Here is a 16,257-nt window from a genome sequence, read left to right as displayed (position 1 = left end):
TCAGTGCAAATGTTAATGCGGAAGAAACAGAAAATGACTCTGGCTAGAATCAAAGGTGCAGACTGATGCAATCTGGAAATTAACATTTAGCTAAGAGTCAGGGGTTGCAACATCCAGTTGGTAAGATGGTAACGTTCAGTGCTTTTGTGAAGACAATATTGTGATATAAAAAGAAAACCAGTGGACTAAAGATGCTACCTCAGGACTGCATAACAACATAACCTGCATTTTACGATGTAAAACTGATAAATCCTCAAGGGTGGGTAGAAAGATTGAAAGAAAACTCATGTTATACCTCAGTAGTAGGATGACAGTGAGTCTTATACTTTTCAATAAACCCTGTCATAAATATATTCTTCTCAATAAAGGTTAGAATATTAAAATCCTATACATCTTACATTTAATAATCTTTGGATTCTACAGTGTAATGAAGTAAGCCCAAGTGACAAAGTTTTATTAATGGCTCAGACATCTGCTACTTTCTCCACGGTCAGCCTGAGATTCCCTCCCACAGGAGCACTTTCACGCCATCCCAGCTGCTCTGAGCACTCACCTGGGAAGGTGTTGTCACATTAATTTCTGGAACAAAGTTGTCCTCAAAGAAATTGATGATGTTCTCCTGCTGCAGCTCCTTTGTTGGGGTGACTTTAGGCAGAGGTGGGACAGGAGGCCCTTTCCTTGTCTAGGAAACATCAAATACAAACATGGCAGCCAAAGACATTGTCTGTGACATCTGTGAGGAAGTGTGACATGAGCACAACTGTGTAAGAAGACTGACTTCTGACTGAAACTGATCTGCCCATAGGTGTAAGACTACTTGATTCAAGTTAAGAATGTTGTCCTCTTGGGTGGCTCTCTGAACACTGACAAGCAGTGGTCTAATAGGAAGAAGTCGGGTCATGAGATGAGAGTCCATGCATCTTCATTTGAGCACTGCCCAGAGTTGCAGGACCTATGAGGTTGCAAGAGAGGTCACATATTCTCTCAGCTCAACTACAAATGATTTCTCTCATCAGCAGAAAATTGGAATTTCAAAACAAAAATCAAGGCAGTTGTTCACTCGTTTGTTTTTCCCAATGGAATCAATGAGATCCAACCAGAGAAAGATTCCAATCCACAATTTCGAAATGAGAACCTCAGACTGGATCACACCTTTCTTGCAACTTTCCAGCTTCAGCCATATATCTATGAAAACTTACAGTGGACCATAAGCATTAAATGTCCCTACAGAAACATTATTTTAATTCAATGTAGGGAAATCAAAAGTGGTAGTTTTTTTTTTCTCATTAGTTCTTTTACCCTGGTTCTTACAGTTTCTTTTAACTTGTTTTCAGCTTCTACTGAGTTGGAAATTCCTGTGTAACACAAAGTGGGGGATAGGTTACCTAAAAATACTGCAGTCCTGGGAAGTCCCTGACTGCAATGTAGCACTGAAATGGAGGTTCAGGGAGAATATAGAGTGAATGGAGCTCTGAAGATGTAGCTTTTCTTTTCTAAGGCTATTAACTGCTCAGAGGATGGGGAAAGCCAGGCAAGTGTTCCATCACTGACAGGAACTCCTGCAGCCTCTGAAAGGCAGGATTCTAAGGGTAAGAGAAGGTAAAGATGGGAACTACTCAACCTAAAAGGCTGGGGATAGGGCCAGAAGGCCCAAATGATAAAAACACCGAATAGTGGAGGAAAAACAAAGTTTAAGTAGAAAACAGACTTATTTTGTAGTGGTAATGGTAATGTCTACTGTCTCATACCTTGCCATAGAAATTTTCTATAATGCTTGGTCATCATAGGAGGATTCCAGAGAAAGTCAGCTCCCCATGAGTTCTCCCACGCCCCTGGCATACACTTCCTACCTGTGAAGGTGATCTGGGTCGCACTGGGGCAGGAGATGCAGGTGCTAGTGTGTGGTTGGGACTAGCCGTTGGACTGGGCAGGGGTGAAGGCTCCTCTGGGGGTGACGGTGTCTTTGCAATACGAAGAGGACCTGAATCACTGGATGGAACAGAGGATTGATCAAGAAGCCTTCTGAGAAGCAGGATTCCTTTGACCCAAGAGTCTTTATCCCAGAGAAATCCTGCAGCTTAATCTTATTTTTATCATATTCTCTGCTACCTTGTTAATTCTAGTAATAGTAATAGATGCTGATAACTGGCACCATTTATTGTTCACTGTGAACCAAACTCAGCCATGCATGATTTCTTTTCTTTACAACAGCCATGCAATGTTGACCCTGCTTTAGATATGTAAAAGACAGAGCATAAATAAGTTAAAAACAAAGAAAGAAACTCATTGTTTTACTACATTTGCATTTAAGTCTTAGTATAAATGTCTTGTTCTCTCCACATGCCCAACAAGCTTCAAATATTTCCCAATAGAAGGTGTAGTAATAAAACCAACTTCACGTTTGATATTCAGGAGAATCACGCCATGCCACAATCTATAGGAAATTACCCAGAAAACTGACACTTTTATTTTCAAAGGCATCTTGGAAGCGAGTTAATAAATCTTTAGTAGGAGTGGGTTGGGATTACATTTGGAGAGTCACCCATTATTTCTTTCTAAATGTTATGAGACAATGACTAACTCAGACACCTGTAGTGTGCCAGCCCAGCACATGACAGGTGAGATTCTACAACTTCCTGAGAAGCCATCATGTCCTAGGCACCTTGCCAGATGCTTGGGAACAGTTGAGCAGGATGACTAAGACGGTACTCAGGACACATCCTACTCTCTAAGAACTTCTAAAGACAACCAGAAGGAAAAGAGTCTGTGACCCAAATAAGAATAACGACACAACAGCAAGGTCTACACATTCAAGAGCTAAGGAAGCCAGATTCTTTATAGAGAAATGCTACATGATTGGGGCTTGGAGCCAGCAATCATGACCTCTGACTAGAAAAAGCCCAATCTATGCTCTAGTCTAGAGACTGCCCGCAGAGCTAACTTACCACCTTGCTCTGCAAAGGAATGTTAAAAAAAAAGAATAGGAATAAGAATAAGAGACATTTGTTAAGTGGCTGTGACCCTACTTCTTGTTTTAGCTGATTATGAAACTGATATTTGCAAACGCATCTGTTGCTTTCATTTCCATGCGAAGGAGCCACTCTTAATTTCTTAACATGCCTTACTTTTACAACATCCAAAAGGAATTTTGATATTCTTATCCTTCTCTTCTTTCTAGCTCAATAAGGTAAAAACAAACAAACAAACAAACAAAAAACATTGGAGCCTTAATTCTGTTCCTTTCCTGGATTCTTTTAGGCATGCCCTTCCCTTGGAGAGAGAAGAAACACTTGCTGCTCTGGCAGATATAGTAGACTACAGATACAGCGACGCTAAGGAGCAGTAAGTGATCAAAATAGTAATCTTCAGACGGTGACATATGGAGAGGTTGGCGACAGCATATGTATATGTGTGATTCTGTAAATACATTCCTATGAGTGTTTACAATGACTGCCATAGAAGCCACAAGCATAGAATCTCAGAACTGAACATCACCTTAGAAATCATTTCATTCCAAAGCACCCAACTTCCTCTATAGCTGTTTTTAAGTGAGCAATAAAAATACAAAGGCTACTGGTCTTCAATAACAAAAGCAAAGCAAGTCAAACATAAAGGCACGGAATTGAAACCTAGGATTTCTGACACCTTGCTCAAGGCTTGCTAAGCCTGGGTGAGATAAAAGAGACTTTAAAATCATAGAAAACAAGTGGATGTGCAATCAAACCAAGGTAAACAGCTGAGCTGTGTCACTGGGCCCCTGTCTATGACTGACACATTAACGACAACATGCAATGGAGTCATAACAAAGCCATATTGCAGAGTAAGTGCCAAGGCAGAGGTAGAGGGAGGGTGAAGAGGTCTCTTCCACTTCTTTCTTTTCTTTAATAGCTAAGAATAAGCATAAAACTGTGGCGCTTTTGAATTTTTTCTATTCCAGAGAAAGTAACAAGTAGAAACGATCACTATCCCACACTGTTGCTCGAAAGGTCCCATGCAAATCAGAGAGGCAGCTACTTCCTTCTATTGTGACCAGTAGCATCTTGATGTAACTGAAGGCCAAAAGTAAATAAGAGAGCTCAATACTCTCTAGGTGGACAGGCTCCTTTCAGACTTTCACAAGGTGAGTAAAAGAGTGTAACATGTCTCTACCCTCTAGAACGTTCAATACGCAGTCCATCACTTTTACATGGAGCAGACCTAGCTGTGAGGACCAGTGGCCTACCTGGGCGCTCCTTGAATGCTGAAGGCCTTGTCAGCGTGCTGCTCACCCAGTTTCGTCATGACTTCATAGAGTTTGTGGCAAAGCTAAGGGGACAAGGACCTATTAGCCACAGGACTTCCGAGTGCCCACCCATGCTCTTCTCCTCCAAAAAGAGATTGTTTAACAAGAAGCTAAAACTATTCTGAGAGTCAGATTGGCCTCAGGGCCCTTGAAATTCCCTATACCACATTTAAAATCTACAGCTAAGCCGAGATAAACCAAACACTAAATTAATCAAATATGCATTCATTAGAATATGAAGCAGAAATGAAAATCTGATTGTCTTAATCCTGGTAAATACAGTCCTGTGGCTGTCCTGATGAACTAAGAGATCAATAGACAACAACATGGTTGCTGCTTATCTAAATATTTTGAGATCAATTTTTCATCAGTTTAGAACATCATTTGAAATTCCAACATTTCATCCAACAGCGGATGAAAACAAGATAGTAAGGCTATGATAAAATCTTCAAAGCGTATAGAAAACTGTGTATTTACTATTTTACTTAATTCGTTTTCATTCGTCTGAGTAACAGCAACTTTAATTTAATTCATTTTGTTTCAATGACATTCTCAAAAAAACAAACAAACAAACAAACAAACAAACCAAATAAATAAAACAAAAAGCAGTGCAGAGAGTAGTACCATACTGCTGCTACAAAAACCATGTATGTTGACTTCCATAATGGAAACAGTCACCATCACTCACCACAGCAATTTCCTTGTGAAACTTGGCTTCAAGGCTGGAGACATTTTTGAAAGTATTGACGTAAAAGCCAACTCGTCTACCAAGGGAAAACACAAATAAAGGCAAGACCAGTTAGCAAAAGTGGATTTTAATGACAACAAAACAAATTAAGACTATGTTTCCTATATATAACTTTGAACAACATTGGATTAAATAACATCCTAGAGTAAGCCTGACTTTTCTCAGCTGTTGAGCACACAAGCTGCCCATCAGGAGCATCTTGAATACATTTGTAAAGGGAAGGCATGGGAAGGGTGCTGGAACATTAGACAAATTCCATCTGTCTTTATCTGAGTTCCCTACGAGTAAGACAAAAGCCAGAGATTTAGCTTATAACCTCAGGATAAATTGTTTCTCCAAATGAAGACTATCTGGGCTCTATTTTACTTAATTCTTTTTCATTCATTTGAGTAACAACTTCAGTTTAATTCATTTTATCGTTTCAATGGTGTTCTCAAAACAAACAAACAATCATAAACCTCAAGTGTACTGATTGTTAAATTAGATCTGAACTCTCAATTAGAGAGGAAGAGAGGGGTGGGATTAAAAGGACAGGGAGGGAGCAGGAGCCTCACAAAGAGACCAACAAAACTAAAAGATCTGAGCCCAGGGGATTCTGCAGAGACTGATGCACCAACTGGAGGACCATGCATGGAGAGGACCTAGACCCCCTGCTAAGATGTGGCCAATTGGCAGCTCAGCCTCCATGTGGATCTCTGAGTGAGGGGAGCAGGGGCTGCCTCTATCATGAACTCAGTTGTCTGCTCTCTGAATACTCGCCCCTGATATGCAGCCTTGCCAGGTAACAAAGGAAGACGATCCAAGCAGTTCTGATGATACTTAACAAGCTATGGGCAGGTGGCAATAGCGGAGAACGCACCCTTTCAGTGGACTAGGGGAAGCAGATGAGGGGAAGAGGGAAGGAGGGTGAGCCTGGGGCAGTTGAAGGAGGGTGCTTCAATTGGGATACATAATGAATAAATTGTGAAGAATTTTTTTTTAAATACTCATGTACAAAATTGCAGAAAAGAAGTAAGGCATAAAAAAACAATTCTTGTGTGAATTAATTAAAAAATAATTTAATAAATAAAAAACTAAGGTCTAAAACAACAGGAAATTTAATAATCTTCTCTTGCTTAAGCTGAGCCTTGCCGTGTGTAGAAGAAGAAATGTAGAAACCATCAGCATCAATGGAAGCAGGAGCCATCAAGCTCCTTTTATTTGTTCCTTCATTTGATGCTCACAGCAATCCCCGGGCCAGTGATCCTCATTCACTAGGAAAAGTAAATAGGGATTAACTGTCCAGAGTGTCGTGCACTTCACAGGTAGAGAAAACACCATATTTAAACCACAAAAGGGGAAAATGTAATAGAAGGTCATAGAATAGGTCACAAGAAAACAATTTTTAACCATGATATTGTTACTTCAGTGTCAGCAAATTCTGCTTAAATTAGGTGGATTTTTTTTTAATTTAAACTAAAACAAAAACTTGGAATCAAATTTAAGAACTCTGAAATGAAGTGAGAATTAAATGGTAAATCTGCCCTACAAATACGACATTATTTTTTTATGGCTTCTCTTGTACCTTAAGTCCTTGACATATGACATTTATTTCCTTTACCCACAGTTACCATGTGACCCTGAGTTCACATATTTTTATCGTAGCTGATTTCAAATCAAATTTTACACATATATGCATGTAGATGGATCTTTGTGTCCATAGAGCTGTATATCAGCTGATCAAAAACATAAGAAGACAGAGGGCATCTTCACTGAACATAGACAGTATTCTTTTATTTTCCGAACAATTTACATCAAAACAACTATGTGTATAATGTTGTCATGGTATTAGGTCTTCTGTTAGCTTACTTGGAAGAAATCTAGAGATGGCTGAAAGTGCATGGGATTATATGAGTAGGTTATACACAAGTACCACATCATGTAATGTACAGGCCTTCAGCAGCCATTGATTTTTGCTTCCCCTGGGGTTTCTGGAACCAATTCTCCACAGATACAGGGGACAAATGTATGCATTTGAACATGTACTGATGCATACAGGGATGTAGTGGTAAAAACCCTGGAATAGTGTGTTTGGGAAATAGGACTCACGTGAGAGACTGGGAGTACATTCCTTGTGTGCAAAATCTAGCGTAAAGCATCAGTAAGTAATCTCTGATGTTCCCTGTCAAACTCTTTCTATTGGCTAAGTCATATTCCTTCTTAATTTTGAATATCATCTGATATATAACTTCCATAAATTTGATAGTGACAACAATGCATCATCCATTAAGTTAAAATTTATGATTCCTTTAGTGGAAGATACATTTTTCATTTATTTATTTCCCCATTTTTATCACCTAGTCTTATTTCTTAGTGTATTTTTCCTATCCATTGGTAAACGGTGTTATATTAAATATATTAAACCACTAACCCAGTTACCATAAAAGGAAAACTAATAGGTGCTTGTGACTCTTGGTATGAAATTTTCAACTGTTAGAAGCAGTTGGGAGAAGAGCCTCTGGCTAGGTCTGCAGGGGATTGTCTTGATTATATTAATTGAAGGTAGGAAGACCGCCAACTGTGGGCGACACCATTCCCTAAGCAGGGGATCCTGAGCTGTGTAAGAGTGGGAGACTAAGCTGTAGCATGCATGGAGTTACTGTTCTTTTCTCTGTGCTGTGAATGTAATGTGACCTGCTCCCTCACTGACACTGTCAATTCATTCTCACAATAGACTGTACCCTGGACCTTGGAGCCAAGGAAATGCTTTTCCCTTAAGTTGCTTTTGTCATGGTATCTTATTACAGTTGTAGGAACTAAGGCACTACATTTTCATGCTTAATTTTTCTTTTTCTGTCACATCATTTGTTATATCAGTTTTTATAGAAAGAAATAATTGGTGCAATACCAGAGAGAAATACTACATTTTAAATAGCTAAACAAGCATGTACACTTTCATAACATTTTGTTTCATTTTATAATTTAGAAATTAAGTAGCACATATTAATTTGGAAAAAAATGGTCAGAGTGGTGATGCAACTTATCCTATAGAAGTCCCTCACCCCTCGCAATATATGAAATCAGAGACTGTTTGCCACAGGGGTCTTTGACTTGTTCATAATTGTAGTCTTGGCCCCTGACATGGCAGCTAGGACACAGAAGGCACACAGTGAATGTTTTGTGAGTGAGGGAACAACAAACAAATGAACGAACAACCGAATAAACAAATGAAAGTGGCATTGGAAGGGTACATTCTGATATGTCTTGACTTAGGAAATGCTAGTTTAAACAGCAGTGTAGTACATGCTTACAAAGTGTGAGGCTCTGCATGCTGACATTTCTTAGAAGGCCCACTTCAAAATTCTTCACTCATAAGGGATTTTGAGAGTTTACCAGTTCTCCCCAAAAGTCTTCATATGACATCAACAGGACCCTTAAGATTAGCTGTCAAAATCATTTCTTTTCTTTTTCTTTTTTAATTCAGTCAGCTTGATGATATCACCATGTTGCTGTCACTGATACATATTTTGTTCTCAGAAAAGATAGAAATGAGCTGGAGAGATGGCTCAGAGGATAAGGGCACTGGCTGCTCTTCCAGAGGTCCTGAGTTCAATTCCCGGCAGCCACATGGTGGCTCACAAAAGCATATATAATGAGACCTGCTGCCCTCTCCTGGTGTGCAGGCATACATGCAGACAGAACACTGTATATATAATAAATAAATACATCTTTAAAAAAATGATGGAAATACTCGGAAGCTGATCAGATAGGATACGTAAGCCCATACATACAGTGTTCCCTCCAGGGTGCACAGGAGGCACCACAGGAATTGTGCCCGTCAGGTGGAGGGGGCCACACTCTCACCTGCCATGGAGATAGGGTGGATAATGGGGAGTCTTATTCCAAGCTTACCCAGATGCTGAGCCCAGTCACACTCCTGTTGCTAAATATTTAGCCTCTTCACATTGCAGCTGCAACCCTATCCCATCTACTTTGCATTAGGGTGGGTCTCATGGATTCACTCTCTTTCATCCAGTCCTAACGGGAACACAGTAGAACCCTACAGTCATTCTACCATCTACCAAAAGAGCAAGTAACCACACCATGGCCCGGACATCATCTTTATTCCTGTTCTTGCACATCTATGTGAGATCTTGAATTTTGGCATTATTCTCACGGCTCCACCTGTGAACTGGAGCAACCCACTTTCTCACTCTAACCTATCATGACAGAAATCCCTCATTACTTTATTTTCGAACACCTACTTTTAAAACGTGTGTAAGATTACTACCTTTTTTTTGTAAGCTTCGTTATTCAATTTTTTCATATAGTATATTTTGATCACATTTTCTGCTCCCCCAATGCCTCTGAGATCCTCCCCACAGCCCTGCCTACCAAACCTTATGTTCCTTCTCTCTCTCTTTAAAACAAATTTTAAAAAAAACAAAAGGAAAACACATACATTTAAAACCAGCACAAAATCACAAAAACAGAAATCAAAATAAATAAGAAAATGATCAATAAGATAGAAATGTTCGAGCAAGACTGGCGTGGTGGTACACGCCTGTAATCCTAACATCTGGGAGGCAGAGACAGGCAGATTTCTATGAGTCCAAGGGCAGCCTGGACTACAAAGCTAGTCCAGGACAGCCAAGACTACACAGAGAAACCCTGAGTTGAAAACAAACAAACAAAATGTCCAAACAAAACAAAATGAAACAAAAAGGTTGCAAAAATACCATTGGGTTTGTTTTGTGTTTCCCAACAATTCCTGGACCAGAGGCTTGCTCTTAAATGTGTCGTCTACTGGGACTCCATTGGAGAAAACTATTCTTCTCTTCTTTGCTTGGCAATATCATTTGCAGATAGCGTCTTGGTTAGGGGCAGGAGCCCATGTTCACTTCCGCTTCTTGGTGCTGGGACTACATTTGTCCTGAGCCTGTGCAGGCCCTGTGCGTGCCACCACAGTCTCTGTGAGTTCATATGTGCATCAGTCTTTTTGTGTCAGGAAGACACTGTTTTCTTCTTGGAGTCATGCATCATGCTGGCTTTTACAATCTATGCCTCCCCTTCCACATAAGTCCCTGACCCTTAAGGTAGGGAAGACTTTGATGAAGACATTCCGCTTATGACTGAGTGCACCAAAGTTTCTCACCCTGCACAGTAGATCACTGGTTTTTCATTCCAGGCAACAGAGCCCACTGGGGTCTGGGTCCTCTGGAATCACATAATTCAGACCCCAGTCTTGTACGACGAGTCCTATCGACATCCTCATTCTGTTCCTATCTGCCACTCACCCCACACATCTCAGGCTAAATGTCCCCCACCCTTTTGCCACTGGCCCTGCCATCTTCTGAAAGCGACAAGAATTGACTTTCAAAGGTTTCCATTGTTCTATCAGTCCTCTATAGCTACTGCGTGATTCCTTGTGCCCTTTCTGAAAATCAAGATTTTCAAACCATAGACATCCACAGTGCTGCTCCCTCATGATCCATGAAGTCCCCAGTGCCTGCTACGGAGCCCCTGGTCCCTCCTCCCACTGGGCCCATCCTGGAGGTTCAGCAAAGGTTAATTGCCATTGGGTTCTCACGGACTTGGTCTTCCTATTGTAATGAGCACCGTGGAACACGTTCATCATTAAAGTGTTCCCCATTCTCATCTTCTCAGTGGTCTCCTTTCTTTCAGGGTCCTGATAAAGATGTCATTATTTCCTCTCAGGTTTTCCTGAAGGGTTTTCTGCTACTACGTAATGCTTCATATTGCTGCTCAGGTAGCAGGGCATTGACATCACCCATACTTAGCGTTTCCCATCCTTCTTTTTTGAGCTACAGCCATCATTGCCTTTATAAACTCCTAATGCTTCTTCTAACACGGCACACATAAGACGGAACTGAGTGCATTTCCAAACCTCCATTTTCATTCTGTGCTAAGCCTTTGAGAGACACTTTTCATCTCTGAAGCTAGCACCCAGACATGTCAGTCTCTGTTACGTTATCTTTGTCTGATATTTTACTTTTTGTTTCTTTTTCTCCTTCAAAGTAGGCAGTAAGAAAATAAAACTTTCAGTATAAGATCTATAGCACCTCAGAGAAGCTAGACACGCAGTGGGTGGCCAATAAATAAATATTTGATAAATAAATGCATCTAACTCCTAGTCTCTGTCCTTTTCTCCACACAATTCCCTCCTTTGCATTCTCTTTCCAATTAGCCTCATGCCAGATTACAGTAGTTAAACTTCTAAGAACTGGAGCTGAAGAAATGTCTCAGTGGTAAAGAGCACTATCTGCTCTTTCAGTAGACCTGAGTTTGGTTCCTAGCACTTGTATGGTGGTTCACAACCATCCATAACTCCCCCAAGTTCCAGGGTACCTGACACCCTATTCTAGCCTTCATGGATACCAGGCATACACCTGATACCCAGCAATACAGGTAGGCAAGATACCCATATACATAAAATAAGACAAAAATTCAAAACTGAAAAGTTTTAATAATCCCGTATCTACAAAACCTATACCTTTATTTTGTACATTCATCAGGTTGGAATATTTGTTCACCAAATACTGATTTCGAAAATTCAACTTAAGCATTCCTTATGGAGTCCTCCTTCTTTATCACCATGAATCACAAGTTAGGTCAAAACATAAATGTAGGTCAGGAGGTAGAGTATCTACCTGTGTGGCATGAGTTCAACTTCAGCAATTACCAAAAGGAGAAAATAAATAATACCTAACAGTTATCTGCAACCTATTGCTTCCTCTTGGCAGCAGATTGTGTGTGTGTGTGTGTGTGTGTGTGTGTGTGTGTGTGTGTGTATGCATGTGGTGACCCGAGGTAGGCTTCTCACCTCATCCTTTGAGACAAGCCTCTCACTGAACATGCAGCTCACTGACTGGCTGGACTGGTGGCTGGTGAGCACCAATGATCCATCTGGATGCTTCTGTTTCCGGCCCTCATGCTGGGTGGCAAATGCATGCCACCATGCCCAGTTCTATTTGGCACTGGAGACCTGACACCAGCTTCTCATGCTTGTGCGGCAAGCACTACACTCATTGAGCCATCTCCCCAGAGACCTCACTTCTCTTCTTTATGCACCCAAACTTTGAAACAACTTCCTTTGCATGGAAGTAATAGATGATAAAAAAAAGAGATAAAACAGAAAGGAAAAGAAAAGACAAGCAAACTAAAAGTAAGCATTACGCTTAATACTATCCACATTTTAGAGTCAAAGATGAAAGCAGAGTGAATGGAAAAGGTGTGCCATGTGAAAGGTAAGCAGCAGACCTGGAGCAGGTATCAGGCAAACTCATATTAAGAGAGGTAAAAGGGGATAATTTATAGCTCCATGTGGTATGTTCACCTGTAATCCCAGAATTGGGGAGGTAAAGTCAAGAGGATTGGGAATTCAAGGTAATCCTTTGCCACAAAGTGAGTTAAGCCAGCTTGGGACCCTATCTCAAAATAAGCAAACAAAAACATAGGACATTTTATAAGGCTAACATCCTCTTATTCACATATGAAAATATTCACATCTAAAAAGGGAGTAAAATATATGTTTAAAAAGCTGATGGAAATGGAGAGGAAAATGGGCCTGGAAAGAGTTGATGCCAATAGCTCAGCTTTGTAGATAAATAGGATAATTAAGCAGAAGACATAGAAGGGGGGATCTGATGAACAGCAAAGCACAACTGGACACAATGAATAATTTCTGAATGTCTAAGATGCATTCCCTGAATGCAGGATTTCAAGCATTCAGGGAACTGAATACATGTTCCCTGCTGCATGTCCAATCCTGAGCATTTACCCACAAGAGACACCAAAGATTAAAAGTACTGACTTCAATTTCAGGGTTGAGCAATGCAAATGGGAAAAGAACTGTGTACTTGTGAAAAATCATGACTGTGTGCAATTTCAGTTAAAGGGAGCCTTAGATTAAAGCAGCGGGAAATTAAGCCTGCAGATGTGTTTAATTTCTTTTGGGCCACGAGCTATTTGGAAGGTAGGGGAAGAGATTGACTAAAAGTAATACAGCATGGAGAGCAAAGTTCTATCTGAGGGGCTGGTGGCATGGAACTACTGATGAGAACTGAGGAACATAAACATCCCTGCCTCCAGCAGCTTCGTGGTTCTTCCAGTGAGTGGGGAGAGCGGAATAAACTCTACAAACCTCACTCTGAGATACCATGAAACTTGCGGAATGTCTGTAAATAAGAACAGCATTTGGTGCCAGGTTAAAAGTCCAAAGAACAAGGTCAGAAGAGGAGATGAGTTCTTAGAAGATGGGAACTCCAACCAAGAGCTGAGGGGTCTTACTATAAGTCTTATGACTAAAGGAAATTCTCCTAGTGAGAATCCTCTATTGAGAATTTGAGTCTCCACCTGAGAAACATAACAAGGGCTAAACAGCTGCCACACACATATGTCTATTTAATTAAAATGATACAACAAAATAAATATGAAATTCTGTTCCTCAGTCTCCCCGCCATACTCCAAGTATTCAGCAGGTATATGTGGTAAGGGGCGTCCGAATTGGAAAGCATAGGTATAAAACTTCTTTGGGACAGGACAGAAGCATCACGAACAAGGGAAATGACACAGAAGAAAGCCACTCCTCATGAACTGCTAAAGGGTGTGTGTGGAAACTGGAGCAGAAGCAAGCTTACCTTGACCACAATGACGGTAGCTCTTCTTGTAAGTCAACATTGAACTCTTCAAACACTTTCTGTGCTTTCTGAAACTCCTCTTCTGCCTAGAAATGACACACGTTACATTTACACACATTTCCATACATAAAAGCATCATTTTATATTAAGCAGGAGTAGCCTTATGGTATCCTGAGAGGATTGTGAGGAGAGCTTCCTTTTTTGAAATCGACACCCTTTTGTAATTAAATAGGAAACAGAAAGGACTTGAGAGTTAGTAAGGGTGAACAATTAAGTCATACCCACTCTGTGAAGGTCTTGTATGTCATGCTGGGGGATTTAGGATTTTTTTTCTTAGTGGGATCCATTAAAAGAGGTGAGTAGTCAGGAACCTGATCTAAAGATGCCATATTGGTAGGGGACTTGGCAAGTGGTATGTGATAGAAAAGACAAATCAATCCTGGATTCCAAGGGAGTAGTAACTAGCTGACACCATTAGCTACTATCTGCAAATTGCTGGCTTACATGATTGTTGGTAGCTTGAATAAGATGACCCCCAAAGTCTTGGGCATTTGACTACTGGGTCCTGTTAGTGATGATACCTAAGGAGGATTGGAAGGTGTAGGAAGTATGGCATTGGGGGCAGGTTCTGATAGCTTGAAGCCTTGTTCAATTTTGAGTTTGATCTTTGTTTCCTGCTTGTGATTTAAAGTGTGAGCTCCCAGATTCCTGATCTAATTACCGTCCCTGCCTGCTGCCATACTTTGCCATTGTAATGATGAGGGAATGAGTCATACCCCTCCAAAACACTAAGCTTCAAACAAGCTTTTCTTCTACAAGTTGCCTAGACATGGCGTTTTATCACCGCATTAAAAAAAGTAACTAAAAAAAAGAGTAACTAATACAATAATAAGAGCTAATGGATTGGATCTTCTGCAAGAAAATTACTGTTATGTAGACGTAGCTTCTGTCATTATTATTGATCGGGAGTTTTGTCTGAAGTGCAGAAACATTCCTTGGTTTCTTTGATCTGGAATAACTGCAAGAGGCTCAGAGTTATTCTGGTCACAATGTGAGACCAGTGTCAGTAAATGTCACTCATTGATCTCACTCATAATAACATGAAAAAACAAACTTATTTTAAGGTAGCTTAGAGAACTATAATTTTGTTTGGATTCTGTCCTGTTTGCAGTCACCCTTTCAAAGGGACATGTCTGTCTAACTTTTAAAAACAAGGCTGCTGCTTCAGGCCTTAAGATTCAGAGAGTTGATGCCCCAGCTCCCACCTCTGAGAAAAAGGTATTGGACGGGTCTGATGCTCTTTGGGTGGATGACACCTAAATGAACATTGGTACAAAGTCCCAATTTATTTCTAATATCAGAGATCAGACCTCTACTCTTGCCTGATGCATCTAAAACAAAAGGGGGGAACTGTAGAGAGCTGCGTAATGCCGCGCCTTAAAGATGGAGCTGGTTTCCGCCTTCCACCTTCCCGATGGTGAGTGCTCTCTGTCACAAACAACTCCATATTTGGCTAAGGCTGAGGATCTGGCTTGCTTCCATGTATGTGGACCTATCTGCATTGCCCACGAGGCACGCTGGGGTTGGCTACCCAGAGGCTATTTTAAGCTGTGGGCTTGCTTTCCCCAGGGTCAGAAGATTGTTCAAGGTTCCTGAATAAACTGCATTGAGAAGAACAAAAAAAAAAAAAAAAAAAAAAAAAAAAGATCAGAAAGAAGGAGAGGAGGACCTCCCCTATCAGTGGACTTGGGGAGAGGCATGCATGCAGAAAAGGGGGGAGGGTGGGGCCGGGAGGGGAGGAGGGAGGGACTTATGGGGGGATACAAAAGGAATAAAGTGTAATTAATAAAAGTTAAATAAAAAATTTAAAAAAAAGATTCAGAGAGTGAATTCGCTCACTGGGTCCATTCTTACCTTAGAGATCCGGCTCTCATCCTTACGCTTGGAACTCTGCAGAGCCTCCAGGTGATGGCGGGCACTGTCGTAATCCACGAGCTTCCTGCTGCGCTTAGCAATGCGATTCTGCCAACATGGAGAACCACATGAACTGAACAAGGAGTCACAGAGTCCCTGACTGCCAGAAGTCAAAGTTCAAAATGCTGTTGGTGTGAAAGTAGCTGAGGACTTCAAAAGAATCACTGCATTTACGTGTGGGTGTATGTGCCTGTGTGAGTACAATTAAAGGACAATCTGCATGAGTCTGTTCTTGCCTCCTACCACGAGGGTTTGTGAGATTGAACTCAGGTGGGTCATCAGGCTTGGGGGCAAGCAACCCTACCTGCTGAGCCATCTCACTGGCATGGAAGGTGAGGTGAGCAGGGATAGAAGTAGAGAAAAGACAGCTAGAAACCAGGAAAAAAAAAAAAGCTTCTAAGCCTTTGTGCTTTAAACAGCATCCCTTCTGATAACAATGAGGCCAGTCATGAGCAGCTAAAGGCACATTTGTATCAAAGACCAGGAAAGCACTGGAGTTGCTTTGGGGAAGCAGGCAAACCTGTACTATCAGCATCTACTCTCACTCTTAATATGCTGCAGTTTGCAGACAGGAGAAAGCTGCTCCAGGCTTGTTTTTGTGATTACAGTAGCAT

The 16,257-nt window shown here is 40.9% G+C and overlaps 1 protein-coding gene across 2 annotated transcripts in view; it reads right to left on the bottom strand.

The window, feature by feature from the left end:
* The window catches only part of Amph (amphiphysin), a 203,236-nt gene that overhangs the window by 50,172 nt on the left and 136,807 nt on the right, over positions 1–16,257 (bottom strand). For both annotated transcript variants that reach the window (XM_021658839.2, XM_021658840.2), the window contains exons 6-11: positions 15,584–15,691; positions 13,670–13,755; positions 4,971–5,046; positions 4,223–4,305; positions 1,851–1,989; positions 554–682 (exon numbers count right to left, since the gene is read on the bottom strand). In XM_021658839.2, the coding sequence (XP_021514514.1) occupies positions 554–682; positions 1,851–1,989; positions 4,223–4,305; positions 4,971–5,046; positions 13,670–13,755; positions 15,584–15,691 (621 nt within the window). The remainder of the gene's footprint in view (positions 1–553; positions 683–1,850; positions 1,990–4,222; positions 4,306–4,970; positions 5,047–13,669; positions 13,756–15,583; positions 15,692–16,257) is intronic.

The sequence above is a fragment of the Meriones unguiculatus genome, chromosome 19 (assembly GCF_030254825.1).
Source record: "Meriones unguiculatus strain TT.TT164.6M chromosome 19, Bangor_MerUng_6.1, whole genome shotgun sequence".
In the NCBI taxonomy this organism is placed as follows: Eukaryota; Metazoa; Chordata; class Mammalia; order Rodentia; family Muridae; genus Meriones; species Meriones unguiculatus.
Note: the sequence above shows the minus strand (reverse complement) of the source record. Positions and strands in the feature narration are given on the sequence as shown.